Genomic DNA, 16,488 nt, shown 5'->3' with positions numbered 1-16,488 from the left:
TACCAATGATCCCATTTCCATGCGGTATGAGCGGACAAATTTGGGAGCAGTGATTACCACACCCATCCACTAAACATGTTATCACACACCCAGCCGCCCACGAGCCGTTTCCGGTCCACGGAGTACCGCATACGTGTTTCAATCCAATCAGCTCCAACGTCAAACTGAAACTGAAACGCCGCTCAAACCGAAGACGCGTACGAGAACATGTCTACCCGTTGACTGGGCTTGGCGCTCTTATAAGCGCAGCGCCAGCGGATGAAACAATCTGATCGCAGTGCTTGAAAGATTGTTGTGTACGGTGAGCCGGCATTCACAGCAGCCGTCCATCAACCGAGACAGGCTGCCGACCGGTCTGCCAGACGTGTCGATCCATCCCTTAGACTCCCCCACCTGTGTAGGTCCGACGTCCCGACATAACTAAACATCTCCGCTACAACGGTTCCTGATTCTCGCAGACGTGTCGAACGGCCAGAACCTGGGTCTATGCCCGCGAAGTTGAGGCGGAGGGACAGGTAACAGCAGCCCGCTGTGGGATCTGACAGAACCGGGCACGAGCCCACTGAGCACCCCGTGCCAACGCAAACGCATGTTTTGTTACTCCTGCGCGGTTTAAATTCGACCTATACAACGCATTGGATCAAGGCCAATGGTCGAATGCTGAGCAGATCCATCCAAAATATATTTATAATTAGGTAAGGGAACCTGGCAAAATGCTCTTCACACTCAACTCCTGCTTTGAAAACGGAGCCTTCACATAGCGTCCGAGAGGAATCGACGCGCGGAGACGGCTGGCAGCTGCAGCACACCATCAGCCGACGGCTGCAGCAGATTGTTCGTCGGCCTGCAGCAGATTGCCAGCTGACGGCCGCAGCAGATCGTCACCTGATGACTTCAGTGCCCCTATCAGCTGACGGCTGTAGCAGGCAAATGGTTAATTTATTATGTACCGTAAGCTGGTAGCTGCATTAGACCGTCAGGTGTCTTTGCAGCAATGGCACCTGGCCGCGTAACCAGGGCGGCGGCTGTCTGTGTAGCGGCGGTACCTGGCAGTGTCACCAGACCAGTAGCTGTCTGTGTAGCGGCGGTACCTGGCAGCGTCACCAGGCCGGCGCCCGGCGCCGACAGCCGAGGTCGGCCGGCCGAAACCTGACCCAACTCGAACACCGCCGACTGTTTGCAAACACAACACCGACGCGTCAACATGTGTCGGTCCGGATCGTGTATAGGCGTCCTTGAATATCAGATAGATTTCAAACATCAAATGGTGCTGTCCAGGCCTCTGGCTCTCAGGTAGCAACGTGGGCTGCGGTGAGCACGCAGGCCGTATTTGGTCATTGAGGACGATTTGTGCACTGGCCAGATACGCAAATCACCAGCGCCGTCGAACAGCGCTCGTTTGCCTTTGCTAGTCACAGCTGCGCTCAGAATGCGGCTCGCGCCTCGGCTAGTGCCAGCCCGACCAGCTCGCTGCTCATCTGAATGCAGCGCCACCGCCACAGCAGCTCAGACTAATGAGCGGAGCTCCGGCGGTGCGCCAGCAGTTCGGCGGCTGACACGGTAAGTACAGGCGGGATAGAGGCTCGGCGTCTGGGCTGCACAACGGCTTGTCCTCGTGGCCACTCAAGGAAGCTGGGTACATCCACACGACGACGGCGGGCTGGGCACTGCTGTATGGTTCTTGCCGAATCCTGGCGTGGCATTGGCGACGGGCCTGATTTTCTGAACGGTTATTGCGCGACAACGAGTAGTACGATTGGCGTATCGCAGCCAGCACTGGTCGGTCCCCCTTGAGCGCTCTCGCTCTCACGCCGCCGCCGCGCGCCCGGCGGTCGTGACAGCATTGCAGCCGCCGGCGCTCGCGGCCGCCCCCGCACGGCCGTCTTTATTGCCGCCGTCTACAGTCGGCGAGCTGTACGGCACTGACCCTGTGCAGAGGCGCAGACAGGCACACTTTGCGAGAGACTGCCTCGTCCCGCTAAAGATCAAGATACACTGCCGGCCAATGAGTGCGCTTTGTCAGCTGTTGCGGGGCTATGGGTGTGGTTTCGCAAAACATGGGGGGGGGGGGAGTAGAAGCCCAGATAAATAAGGAACTACACCCCAGCACGGGGCCCACCCCGCCCCCAAACCTGGACGCGCCCGTGACCTTTTCGACGGGCCGGTCGTGACGGCCGTAAACGAAGGGCCATTGTACGTCACGGAGATGAAACCACGCACTGCCTTGATAACCGGCATCTATTGCTGAGTGCAGACGTGAGAGGTAGACGGCTGGTGCATGGACCCGGCTGATTACGGTCGAGGAGCTGGTCGAGGAGCTGTATACAGGCATGGGCATGGCGCGGAATAGCAATGCAGGCCGCCATTCAAATCAGCCGCTAAGCTGGGCTCCGGTTGCCGGCACCCCGGCCGTGGGAAGGCTGCTGTGCCAGGACAGGGCCCACTGCCAGGCGCGGAGAGAGGCTGCGCTGAAAACACACTTGACGTTGAATAAACATCAGGCCATGTGCATGACCTTAAGTGGTATGAGCTGTGCGTTTCACGAGGCTTTTCCCCTCCCGGTGTGCTGCTATTCCAGAGACCATGTGGAGACAGAGCATCAGGCGCGGATGCTATGCTGGGGCGCCTCGTGCTGGTGCATCCCGTCATCATTTCGGCCCCTGCACTGCTCTGTGCTGTACCCAATACAAGCTACCCTGCTGCCACTTGACGCTCTGGAAACTTAAGTATATACCGCGCGCTGTCTGGTGATGCATACGCTGCGTGTAAATTACCATTACACAGTCACAAGCCACGCACCGACTTCACCATCATTAACGCTTTGACAGGCTGCTTACATATTCACCTGGCGTGGTTCCAGGGGGCGTGCGACTCCTGAGATGGGTGACGGCGGTACGCTGCATGGGCCACGTGACGGGTGTATGCAAGACACCCTGCCTGCTGGTGTCTGCGCGAGCTGTGAGGGTGACAGACCGTTGCCGCCGTACGTGCCCGGCTCAGCACCCGCAGCTCGGGCGGCCGCCGGGGCTGGCATGGCCACTGGGAGCCGCTTCAGTCAGCGACTTGGCAGTCACAACGGGGGTTCTATGCCCAGTGATGCGATCCTGAGTAGCCACATGGCATGCCTTGCGAGTATTAAAACGCACGGCATACAAGTACAGTGAAAAAGAGTCAATGGTCTGATGTTATCATAATACAACGTGTCAATGGCAGCACGATTAGATTGAACAGATATACCCAATTAAATGTTACTCGAGTTTACTACCGAAAACGAATATAAGATAACGCCAACTGGATGAACAAGATCATGATGTGTACATATAAAAAATCTTAGATCGTAATGCATCGAATTAGCCCCAAAAACGCACGCATATTTCAGCCGTGCGCTTTCCTTAGCACACATATACATTTCCTTACCTGCTTACTATGTACAACTCCGTTAAACAACTACATTGGCCAGGCAAAACGCAACATTCGGGGGCGCTGTAGCGAGCACATCCGAGGTGCAAATAACGAGAACCAAAACACTTCATTTGGTGAGCAATTCACAGACGCACAGCAAACGGAAATTGACACGAATTCGCTGCAGATTCCTACCTGCAGGTATGTAAAGATGGCGCTGAATCAAGAATTGCGGACTCAATTTAAATAAGGAACCTTAAACCTACGCTGAACACCATGCGCTGTTTGACGCATTTTGTATCCTATATATTTGCTCGACATAATGCTGCCCGAGAATAATGCACATTTTTGTAAAATGTTATATTGCAGATGTTTATGATTTGAGTCGGATGCTTATAGTATATATATATATATATATATATATATATATATATATATATATATATATATACGTTTTCAGACTAATTGGGTCTTTTAAGAGCACAAAGGTTTTCTATTCTTCTCTACACACCTTTCAGAACTCGCTTAGATGTAATCCTTATGTTTAACGAATGTTTGCTGTGCGGCAACTCGTTTATAGCTGGACCTTATCAACTCACTGCTCTATCAGAAACCCCACTGATATCGATACAAAATTGCAGTATCGGCTGGTCCCTGTCGGCATGCAGAAACCATTGCAGGTATCAGGGCATCTGCGTGCGGCTGAGACACCTTCTCCCCGCACGGTTTCAGTCGCTGTAAAAGAGCCAACTGCGTCCAAAGCACTCCCAGTTGCACGCTACGACATACATATGCGAGCCTTCTCCCAGACGCATTGGGGGGGGGGGGGGGGAGACGCATCACCGTGGACGACTTCCAGCAAGACCCAATACGGAAGATACGCGAGAGAACTCACCCAGTGTATGGGAGGCGTCTGACAGACTGGTACTGATGATACAATTAGTGTCAAGTCCACTTATCATTGCCATGCGACCCCCTACCGAGTGCATTTGCATACCGCCTCCAACAGTTCAGGCAGTGGAGTTCGGCTCAGTCTGTGCACCGCGTCGATGGTGGCGCCGCGTATAGCACACGCAGTAGCGATAGACCCCGCGAGGTGGCGCGCCACGGCGACCGCAGCGCGGTTGCACGTCGGCGACGTCAGCCAATTACGGCACGCGTGCAACATCCCGCTTATGTCCGGCCAGACTGGACTGATGTCATCCAGCGAGAACGCATACCCGTACAATGTGATCAGGTCACCTGGTATGGGCCGCAACAAGCCGCCCACGTTCAGTTATCGACGGCAGTTTACATTAAATCCTCTATTAATTCAGTTCTATTAATATTGAACCCTGCCCAACCGCCCAACACAACACCTGCACCGTGACGCTGACGGCAGTGATCCGCGTCGGCGACTGCGGCACCGCTGGGCACTAAATCGTGGCCCTCACCCTAGCTCATCAGCAGAGCGCTGCCAAGGAAATCGCACGAGCAAGCCCCCGAAGCTCACCTCACTTCACCCAGGATTCAATACACTGGCGCACCACCTCAAACCGTGACCTTAAGAAAACCTGGCAACTAGCTGGGAGGCAGGACTAATCCCAGCACCGACACGGGCCGGGGACCACGCATGTCAGCAGTATTGTGCCCACTCTGTGTGCATACCGCCGGTGCACCACGGCTTACTGGCGGCTCCGTTCTGCCACCTCGGCCGCGCACCTCCGCTCCGTCTCTCCCAGACCAGACGCGTGAATGACACGGCGGCTCGTATATTTCCTAGTTACACGGAGTCGAGCACAGGCGGCTCATAGCCGTCCGCCTTTTCCACGGGCGCGCCGGCCTCGCCCACGTTGGACGTCGTGTTCTTGCTGTCGCCGTGCAGCTCGAGCAGCTTGGTCATGTCGAACCGCGGCCGGCGCAGCACCTTCACCTGATGACGGAGAGACGGGGCGCCGTCAGCACACACATAAGAGGCAGGGCGCCGGGAACACGCAGTACGAGCCGCAGTGCACTCAGTACGGGGCGGGACGGGGAATATGGACACGACGTGAAACCCAAGATACCACGTTCATGCGCACAGTCACTGCAGCGATCTGTGGCACATTTCCGAAGTCTTTGCAATGGATGTTAACACCACATGCACGTACGCATGCATGTAACTCAGGTGATGCCTACAAACCGCGAACACTGTCGACATTTTGACCCAGCCAACGTCTGCTCTTTCATGCACGACCAGCAAACCCTTTGCCGTGGTTTGTCGGTGGAAAGCCCACGACGAAACAGGCCCGAAACGTGGAACACCCCCAGTCTTATTTTTGGATTGGCGGGATATTACAGCACATCGTGTCAACCTGACCAGTTTTGTTTCTGGGTTGATGGGCCATTGCAAAAACACAATGCCAACGCGACTGGGAAAAGTTTGTGCCGGATGTCAAACTTCCACAAAATAGGCGCTGGGATGGTAAATAATCCGACGTTCGTCAGAATAGAACTTCGGAATATTTAGTCTTGCTTGTACCTGGTCGCGATCACGTGGCGATGGTGGTATACAAATCATGTTAAAGGCGTATTCCACAATTGTGTGAGGCTTTCAACTGAACTAGCCATTCTCAAGAGCATTTGGTGCGGCGCACAGCCCGGCCTGTCTTAAAAGGAGTGTTTCATACGTCTATGGGATTTTAAACTGAAACCATCTTGAAGACCTTTTGGAGCTGTTCACAATCCCACCCTTCTTAAGCCCCTCTAGTTGCTAAGTTACACGCCCGAGAAAATGTGAAAAAGCATATGGAAGAGAGTACTTCAGTCACCTTGGCATCATAACGTCATAATAACATTCAAGTCCTGCCTTTCCATGGGCCATGCAGAGATCAAGGTCAGGAACAACAGAACTGGCAAGGCGTTCGCATGTGGCGTTCGTGAGCACGACTTCCAGATACAGCAGCCACTCATTGGCTCTCAATGTTGTGCAATGTAAGGTGACGATAAACAAGGTGTGATGACCTCAGACCATGACACACTGAGCAACATATTCACTAAACAAAAAATTTTACTGGCTAGAACAGTCTCTCAACTTCAAACCTATACCGGTGGTAATAAGTGAACTGATTTCATCATATCTGACCCTAACTTCAATATCTTCAATGTGGAACACCCCTTTTAAACAGGGCAGCATTGTGAGGATGACAAATGGCAAATCATCTAGATGTCAGAATTAGCAGTGCATCTTTGAGCTTCTTTGAGCACTTTCGTGACTGTCCCAAAACCACACAACTTTCAGAGCCGCATGACCCTGTCAATCTTGCCACACGCCTTAAGATTCTGGGGTGTCATGAGGGACAGAAGCTCATGAACTTTGACAAAACTTGTGTTGGGTCCATGGTGTACACTTCCTATCCAAGATCTAATTTAGAAGAGGTTCAGACTTCAGTCCTGTCCACCAGTCTGGAGGAAAATATCTGGGATTGCCATCCCACTGAAATCACCCCATAGACAATCAAATTCACTTGAACTGATCAACAATTATTCCAGTTTTTAATGGTGTCCTCTGCCTGATATGTAATGGTGTCCTCTGCCTGATATGGTAGCTGTCAGCCATTCATCTGCTGGATGTGAAGAGCTGTGTCTACACAGTGGCTCACTACACCATCAAATATGTGATTGCTTGCTGGTTGAGAGGTTTCCATGGAAAAGGTTTTGAAATGAAACAAGACCTTATGGAGAAAATAGGTGCTTTAAGTAAATTGCCATTCTAGGTTTCCATGGAAAAGGTTTTGAAATGAAACAAGACTCTATGGAGAAAATAGGTGCCTTAAGTACATTGCCATTCTGTCTTGTGACCATAAAACTACTTGATTCTTTTCATTGTTTATGTGACACTGCCCAAATCAGGCACATAATTTTTGGGAGCATCATGGCAAAGAGTCTGTGTGGTCTAAAAATGGATAACTATACAAATGTATACAAATAATGAAACAAAACTGGATTGAAAATGTGATGCTGGGGTGGGAAAATTGTGCTACTTCACCAATGATTCAGTCTACATGATGGGAGAAACTAATGATTTGGAGGTACCTGACGCACAGACAGCATAATCACTCCATATTACCCCACCACAAAAGGGGAACTTTGATTGCTTAAACACATACTGGTGCACAAAAACTGTGGCATTTCTCTGGCACCCAAAACTCGAAAAAGGCTGTCCCCAGACTGAATGAGCAATGGCCGATACCTTGCGCAGGTAGACGTCGTGCAGCGGGTAGATTTTGCTGCAGGCCTTCTCGATGTCCTTGGCGATGGTGTCCGGGATCAGCTTGTTGACCACCTCCTTCAGGTCGACGGACGACACCTCCTTAGTGATGGTCTCCACCATGGTGCGGCGGATGTTGCGGATCTGAGAGTGCTGCGCGTAGGCGGTCTTCTTCTCGGAGTTGGGGTTCTTCTTCGTGAAGCCGATGCAGAAGACGCGCAGCAGGTAGCCATCGGTGGTCTTCACGTCCACGTTGGCCTCGATCAGAGTCTGGCGGCGGACAAGGCGACGGTTACCTGGGACCCCACACCCCCGTCACGCCGCTACAACTACAGGAACACCGGCTGCGCAGCTTCACTGATCGTTAGATCGCTCACGGGCCAACGCAATAGGTCGGACACGCGAGCACGACACGTCTAATACGCCATGCATGCAAAACTTATATAATTCAGGGTCAGGGTTAAACCAGGTCAAGTTCTCCAAACTTTGTTGCTACTTTATTGCAACTTTTAGAACTTGCTTGCAGCTTGCGCAAATGATGCCAAGGTTTAGCTCAACAAGTTTAACTTTGCTGATGCATGAAAGCTATACAACATAAAGATGAATTTACTAAATTATGCTTAATTAGATGGTCTTGTGCCAGTGGCCAAACCTGCCATTGACACAGCACAACATAATGGTACAGTAAGAAGTAGAACACATGCAGAGCTTCCATTCCATTCCAGTTGCATGGAAACATCTAGTTTAATACCTGTACTCAAACCAATAACATTGGATCACATCACAGCAAAACGATGAATGCTTTTGTGCATTTGGCAACCATATCAGCAATCATAGTCACATTGATGACCAGATCAGGTGCCTATCCAGAACTAAGATGTGACACTTATGCTCCACAACCATTCCACCAATTTTCAAAATTTGTGATAAGGCAAGTTATGCAGCAAAACTGCAAATGCTTGCTTAATCAATACAGTATGAGGCAGTGTTCAAACATTTGGCCACTTTGGGTGGCAAGGAAGTGAACATATGTTCCTGCTACTACATTCCAGCTTCAAGCTCACTGCCTGTTGCCCTTGCTTAAAATCAGCACATAAGTACCAAACAGGTGGCCAAACAAGCATCCAAGTGCTTCAGCCCTGAAAAATGAGCTGGGCAGGTCAGATGTCAGGGTTTGAGGTCAAAGAACAATGGATTAGCACCAGTGAATCACATGTGGAAGATACTGGAGAGCTACAATTCTGGTGGCATGAGTTGGTAGCTGCATCCTGCACATCCTTCCTCATGCATGTTATGTTCCAAATGAATGATATCACTGCCTTACCTGCCACTTCTTGACCATAGACCTCAGCTTGTCAGTGGTGATATCCATGCCATGGAAGTTGGTCAGGCAGTTCTTGCCCTGAACCTCCTCACAGATAAGCTTGAACTTGCGGAAAGACCTCTCAGCATCCTGGTCCTGCTGCAGATCCGCCAGCGACACCTCATAGACACGGCCCTTCAGTCCATCAGAAGCAATCCCTGCAAAGGCATAGGATGTAACTTAGGTGTTGCATATGCCCAAAAATTATCCTGGCATGACTGCAAGCTTTGCTAGACAGGAATACCACTGTTGCAAACACATGATTTATCATGCTAAGGTCATTGTCCATGATGCTGGGTCAACGCCTGTCAAGCCACAACACTATTGACAGGCAATCTGTGATTAATTACTCCACCATTTTACCAGCCCATCCCAGAACTCTGTTCAAGTGTATTCCATTTCCAATAAGAAGAGCATGCTCTGACTCTACACTTTTCACAAGATAAAGATATAACATCATAGTAAGCATGTTATTTGCCCAGGCATGGCACGTGGCTTAGTGATGAACATCGCTTACAGTTAAACATTTAGTGCATCAGTTGCCCAAAACTAACACCTGACAAGGAAATTAGCACAATAATTAAATAACAACCCATACCAGCACCAGGCAAATTTCAAATTGTATGGCTATAAATCTGCAAAATTTTAATGTACACCAGTTGAATGCACCAATTATTTTAAGACCTGAAAGTGACTTGGGTAAACAATACTCCAGAAAAGGGCAATGATAACAAGTACAGCAAGGGTGCTTTCAACATAATCCTAACTACTGGGAGCAACATGGTGCATCTAGCATTTACTTACTTACAGCAGTTAATTACCACTATCTTTCCTTTTTTGCAAGTGCCCTAGCAAACACCATACCACACCTTCTCCATGACTATCACCATGCTAGAAAGACCATAGTAGTGCAGAATAAGGTAAAATTTTCACCAACTGCCACTAACCAGCACCAGCCTGGTGCACCCAAGATCTGTCCTACTGAAATCACTTAGAATATTTGCAAGATATTGATGACCTATCAGCATGCATGGTGACTATCAGGCAAGCCTGGCATAACATTTTGATTGGATGCTTGCAGACAGGTGTCAGTTTACAAAAAAGAAATACACCCATTGTGCCAGGACCCATGGGTGCAATGAGCCTTGTGTGCATGTGCCCAGAGGCCAGACCTGGCCAGATTATGCTTAATGCTCAATTACAAGTGTCTCACTATCTGAACATACCTTAAAACATCAAAATCTCCTAAAATCATAGCTCTCCATGCACTGAAGTTGACAGCAACTGAGCCAAATTCTGGGCAGTCAGATTTCACAGCATCCCACTGTGAGGTTTGTGATGCTGCTGTTATACCAGAAACATATAGTTGATGCCCAGTTTCTTTTGCATTCTGTGACAAAGGCCCAGCCAACAGACCCTTCAGCCCATGCTTATTACCTTAAAACTTTCTTAAGCACCATTTACAACTCCCTCCACTTGCATATGATTGCAAACTGCACATAAGGCCTGCTAAAATAACCACTGATTTGCCCAATAGTAGCCATGATGCAAAGATAAAAACCAGCAAAGGTAAAAACCAGCAGGCAATAACTCAAGCACAAAACCAGCCAGAAAAAAACAGCACAATGGACTGTCCTATTAATGACTGCCTGCTGTCTTGTGTTACCACCCATCCTGGACCCAGACCCAGATCATCCAGTCCAACACCAACTTACTGGTGCCCTGCGTCCTGTTGACGAGCGTCTTGCCCATCTGGCGGACCTTGAAATTCGAAGGCGCCTTGATGTCATACCAGTCCTTACGGGTGAAGGGGTCGACCCTGTCGAAAAAGGAAAAATCGTTCACGACTGTTGAATGCCGCCTAGAGCACCAGGCAAGAAACCGCTCGATTTTGAACTGACGATGAACGAGGTGACCAAAAATATGAAAATGAGGACATGAGAGAAAAGTATGACATGTCACACGGCTACTTACACCTTCTTCTTTCCTCCCTTCTTGCCAGACTTCCCCTGGTTTTTGCTTTTGCCGACCGCCATGATCGCCTCACTTTGAAAAGGAAGTTTGTGGCCGCGATGCACATAGCTGTCATTTTCCAAACAATATTTTTATTTAACCTGTCAATATGGTATTATTGCTAAAAACAGTTTTGCCTTACCCTACAAAAAAAATAGTTTCGTTCAGAAATCATCATAATCAATAGTTGATACTTATTTGAGTGATTTGCAGAAAGCCATCTCTTTGCAAAATCAAACGGCATCTGTACTTTAGCGTCCCCTATACCACATCACGTAACGTCAGCAGTGCTGCCACCTTTTTGGACTCATCATCGGCATCGCCGTGAGGTGGCCGACAGATAGTCGATAAGTAGAGAGTTGAAAGGAAAACGTCGAAGGACTGAGGTTAGCAGGGATTAAAGAATGAAATTTGAGGGCCAGATAGTCAAAAGGGATGCAAGTAGTAATGGGGAAAATCCAATTGAAAAAGTCCAAAAACAAAACTTTGACAGGGGTTAGGTCAACATGGATAGGTCAAAATATAAAAAAACGAGACAAAAGTCCACGGTAGCTTTGACAGGGGGCAAGGTCAACATGGATAAGTCAAAGTAAAAAACAAGGAGATAAAAGCCCACTGGTAGCCCACGATACATGAGCGGATGCTTACGATGAAAATTTGGGACCATGAGCGCTCCTTGTAACGCCGAGTACCAACAATACACTTAATGTTTGCTCTATAACATCGTTTAACCATGCCTCCTGGTATCCTGAATATGAATAGCCCAGAAACTTAGAATGTCGAATGTAGAGGTGTAGTTTCTTATTCAGGTCAGGGAGGAGGGCTCCAGCCCCACCCAATTCTAGCTAAATTGAGCTAGAACTAAAGCTACAAACTAAGAGTAAGCGGCGGGCTAAGGACTCACAAAATCCTATAATTTTAGGCATGACGTATTTAGACCAGGCAGTTCGTTCATCTCGTCCTTAATGTTTGTAAAAATATTGTTGGAATTCCCATGCCGCAGTAAACACGGTACTTTCAGTATAATATATACGAGATGAGTGCATACAGCAGACAGCATTGAATACATACAGCATTGAACGTAAGATGATCTAGTATTAGCCCAAACAGGAGTTTGAATGTTTTGTATAAACCTTGGAGCCTTATAATTAAGTGTCAGGATGGAAGAGAATGGCGATGAGATTCCATTTCATTCCGTCCGGTTTCGTTCGGCTCTGTCCGGCTTCGTTTTGTTACGTACGTTCCAGCTGGTTTGGTTCGGTTCCTTCCAGTTTCGTCGGGTTCCGTCCGGTTCCGTCCCGTTCTGTATGGTGTCGCCCGGTTCCGCCTAATAGTGTCCGGTCCTGTGTAGTCGCATATAGTCCTATCGACTTCCGCTCAGTCCTGTCTGGTCCCATCCTGCCCCGTCCGTAGCATCATGCCCCGTCCAGTCCTGTTTGATCTCGTCCTGTCTTGCCCGGTTTCGTCCGGTCTCGTCTGGTTCCGTCTGGTTTCGTCTGGTTCCATCTCGTTCCATCTAGGTCCATCTGGTTCCGTCTGTCCCCGCTGTTCCGTCCGGTTCCTTTCGATCATATCCGGTGACCTGCGATTCTACCTGATCACGTCCGGTCACGCGTGGTCCCGTCTGGTGCCGTCCGGTGCAGTCCGGTCCTGTCACATCTGCTTCCAACTGATCGCGTCCGGTCACGCGTGGTCCCGTCTGGTGCCGTCCGGTGCAGTCCGGCGGTTCCTTCCGACCATATCCGGTGAGCTCCGATTCCACCTGATCGCGTCCGGTCACGCGTGGTCCCGTTTGGTACCGTCCGGTGCAGTCCGGCGGTTCCTTCCGACCATATCCGTTGAGTTCCGATTCCACCTGATCGCGTCCGGTCACGCGTGGTCCCGTCTGGTGCCGTCCGGTGCAGTCCGGTCCTGTCCCATCTGCTTCCATCTGACCGCGTCCGGTTACGCGTGGTCCCGTCTGGTGCCGTCCGGTGCAGTCCGGTCCTGTCCCATCTGCTTCCATCTGATCTCGTCCGGCTCCATCTGATCCGGCCCCATCTTGTCTGTTCTCGCCCGGTCCCTCCTGGTGTGATCTGATCCCGCGCGGTCCCGCCTGCTCACGTCCGTTCCCATCCAGTCCCATTCAGTGATTAGAATTCAGTTCAAGATCCACTCGGATGACATGGAATTGGAAAAAAATACGATAGTAAGAAATTTTTGTAATGTGTTGACAAGTTATATATCTATTATAGTTCAACAACAATCATAACATTAATAAACGAGAAATAAAGGTATTGAAATCACATGAACTTTTGAAACGTTTCAAAGGCAGGTGTGAGCCGTCTCTAGGACACGGGAAGCGTTAGGGGAAGACAAACAGAAAGAAACTAAGAAAATGAAAGACAAAATGGAACAGGTAAAAACGCGCGGATACAGAAGGTGTTACTTATGTAAGCAAAATACACTTGTCTCTGCTATTTCGTGATTCGTTGTGATTGCGCAATTACAAATTTTGTCCTTTCTAATCAGGCAGCGTTTATTTTACACAACCTTATTACGATTCTGGTTACTCAGGTAAGAATTATGCATCCGTGCAAAAGTACTCTAAACGCCGCCTATAGCCTGAATGGCATTGCTTGAGAATTCGTTGTCTGGATGACAATAAGTCATGTCAATCATGCCAGTCTTTTTTTAAAGATTTGATCCGAACCCTTTGAAAGGATGGATTTCCGGGATCAAAGCTCACGCTAAGCAGTGCTTGTTGTGTGAGCCCTGACCCCTACCACCCGAGCGCTCAATTCCATGTCAACGGCAGAATTTGGGGGCGAAAGCTTAACGTGCCGCAATGTTCGGTACGGTCCGTCCTGCCCCCTTACGTCAGGCTGACCTTTGGCGCGACCGCTGCCACCGGCCGCAGGCCATACCTGTCAAGGACAAATAGCGAGCGCCCTAAAGCGACTCGAACCCACCCCGCCACGGGTGGGTGCATCGGAAGGCAGGAGCTCTAACCAACTGAGCCACCGGGACGGACAAAGTCAACCATAATCAGTAAACCATAATCAGTAAATCAGCTAATGGAATCATTGCCAGTACATTGTATCATTGCTCCAACATGCCCCATGCACGGCTGGCACGATATGTACCGCCCAACATATTGGAAGAATGTTCGCATTACCCGAACTACTTGGCAACCAAACGCCAAATGCTTCAAAAACATACGCGCCACATGCACGCCCCATCCCTCAGTAGAAGATTCAGATTAGTCTAGCCACATTGCAAGACCTTAATCACTCATTTCCACCGATCGCTATATTTTTCAGCGACACGCAAAAAGCAAATTTGTAGCGTTCACCCCAGGATGCGCGCACCTGTGCACCCAGAAGTACAATGAAAAAAGAGGGCGCTGCTGTGCTTCGACCCGGTGACTCAAGACCGGTATTCTTTCGCAAACATTTAGAGTAAGCCACCCTGATGCTAAATGAACATGATGCAACTCACCTCCCTCTCCCCACTTGTTCCCCCACGACCTTAGAGAGACCTGAAATAGTCGAACACATCTACCACATTCTGGTAAAGTGAGTTAAAGCACATCTCACACAGAACACTGGGCGTACTAACGCCGTGGAAATAGAAAACCGGACACACTACGCGCGAATCATTTCCATAGAACGTTCATCGCACCACCAAAAATCCCTTCCAAACTCCAGTAGTCTTGGATCTAGCCCCTGTGAGCCCCTCGGTCGTTTACGGACGCTGCGGACGTCCAGAAGTCGCGTTAAATGCTAGAAATCCGTTGCCCGCTTAAGATTCTTGTAATCGTCCAGCGGCCCTTTTACCAACTCAGCGACCTTTCTGGCCACTGAGGGATCACTCTGGCCATTAAAAAGTATTCCGGTCATTAAGAAGCCCTTCTGAGTGTTCCTAGGTGTCACGGCCCGCTCAGGGCATGTTTTAAGTCTCAGAGCCCTCTATATTCTCAGAGCCCCCTATATTTTCATGACTCTCGGGACCCTTCCGGCCCATTAAGCTCCACAGCGCCCGTTTTGCCGCTCATAGACTCTGGTTGGTAAGGGACACTTAAGCTGCTTTAAAAACGAGTCAGCCTGATAATGACCCTGCTGACACGTAAAGAAATCCATGCCTGCAGATGAATGGCCCTCTGGTGTGAAGTAAAGGTCACAGGAGGTCCTTGTGAGGTCACATGGGGTTGTGTGGCGTTTTTGTTTTTGTTTTGTTTCTGTTATTGCTGCTGTCTGATCTGATCCTGGCTGAGATGCATGACTATGATAGTGCGATAAAAGGTAGAGGCCTGGATCGACGGGAATGGTCCAGGTACGGTTAGGTAGTATTTTGGTCGGCTTTGGACACCGTTGGAAAAATGGATAATCCACATGAGCGATCTAGTTTCACATTCAGCGTGAAAAATCCTAGTAAGGGGTGTTGCTCCAAGCTGTGGCTTGTACAAATGATCAAACACCAGGTTGTGTGCTGTTTGGTTGAGTGGCGTTAGGAAACGCATGACAAACTTTTGTTCAGGCGGTAGCAGACGCTTCAGCTCAACAGTATACAGCTAAGAGTAGCAATTGTACATCCTCGGCTCGTCAAAAATCAGAAATGAACGACGCGTTGTGCTTCTCTATGCAAAAGATGACAGAGTTGGCTGGGAGTGGTGAATATTGGGTCAAATTCGTGGATGCACATACTAGATCATTGCCCAAATAAATAGCGGCAAAATGTTTAACGTTCTCGTTGATGTGCAACTGGCTTCCAAAAACAGTCAGGTCTGAACAATAATTTTCACCAAATGCTTTGCTTGCATAGATGAGACAGCAGTATTAGCTTTATTCCCCGGAAAAACCAGGAGAATGGAACATAGTTTGGTTGATATTTCTGCAATATGCCTTTATCTAAACAAAAGCAGAAGTGAACTCAAAATTGCCTGCCGATGATCCAAGTCAATTTTTCGGGTTATTTTTTTGAAACAGCAAACCACAGTTTTTACAGGGCACAACATTCAGGGAATCAAACAGATAGCAATTGCCAGCCATTACCAAGGTACAGCGCCTATCTAAGAATTATGATGCTCGGACTTACGTGTACATGCAGACGAACATTTTGTCGCTATTTGTTTCGTTAGTTTGCATGTACACTTATGTCAGGGCATTCGAATTCTTAGATAGGCACTGTATCTTGGTAATGGCTGGCGATCACTCCTTGTTTAACTCACTCCACTCCTCCTCTGCATGTTGGTGTCCTGTAAAAACTATTGCTTGCTGTTTCAAAAAAAAAAATAACGTGAAAAATCAAGTAGAATCATCAGCAGGCAATCTTGAATTCACTTCTGCTTTTGTTTAGATGGAGGCATGTTGCCGAAATATCAACCAAACCATGTATCCGGTCTGGTTTTCCGAGGAATAAGGCTAATACTACTGTCTGATCTATGTAAATAATGTTACTCACTAATGCACTGAATAACTTACGTAAATGCTTTGTTCGTTTT

The 16,488-nt window shown here is 49.0% G+C and overlaps 1 protein-coding gene across 1 annotated transcript; it reads right to left on the bottom strand.

The window, feature by feature from the left end:
• Positions 1-5,137: 5,137 nt before the first annotated feature.
• RpS3A (ribosomal protein S3A) lies at positions 5,138-11,053 on the bottom strand. The gene is made up of 5 exons (XM_037214620.1): positions 10,968-11,053; positions 10,709-10,812; positions 8,955-9,151; positions 7,613-7,900; positions 5,138-5,314 (listed from the first exon to the last, which is right to left on the bottom strand). Exons 1-5 carry the CDS (start codon positions 11,027-11,029, stop codon positions 5,165-5,167), a joined length of 801 nt encoding a protein of 266 aa, XP_037070515.1. The 5' UTR covers positions 11,030-11,053; the 3' UTR covers positions 5,138-5,164.
• Positions 11,054-16,488: the final 5,435 nt, after the last annotated feature.

The sequence above is a fragment of the Pollicipes pollicipes genome, unplaced genomic scaffold (assembly GCF_011947565.3).
Source record: "Pollicipes pollicipes isolate AB1234 unplaced genomic scaffold, Ppol_2.1 Scaffold_3447;HRSCAF=4054_pilon_pilon_pilon, whole genome shotgun sequence".
NCBI classification, from domain to species: domain Eukaryota; kingdom Metazoa; phylum Arthropoda; class Thecostraca; order Pollicipedomorpha; family Pollicipedidae; genus Pollicipes; species Pollicipes pollicipes.
This window is presented reverse-complemented; position numbering and strand designations above follow the sequence as displayed.

Bases quoted from the DNA above. Each gene is read 5' to 3' on its own strand.
- RpS3A (XM_037214620.1), bottom strand. From the start codon at position 11,029: ATGGCGGTCGGCAAAAGCAAAAACCAGGGGAAGTCTGGCAAGAAGGGA. The intron at 9,152-10,708 runs GTAAGTTGGTGT...ATGCCTTTGCAG, and splicing joins CAACAGGACGCAGGGCACCA to GGATTGCTTCTGATGGACTG. The intron at 5,315-7,612 runs GTATCGGCCATT...CTCCGTCATCAG, and splicing joins ACGACGTCTACCTGCGCAAG to GTGAAGGTGCTGCGCCGGCC.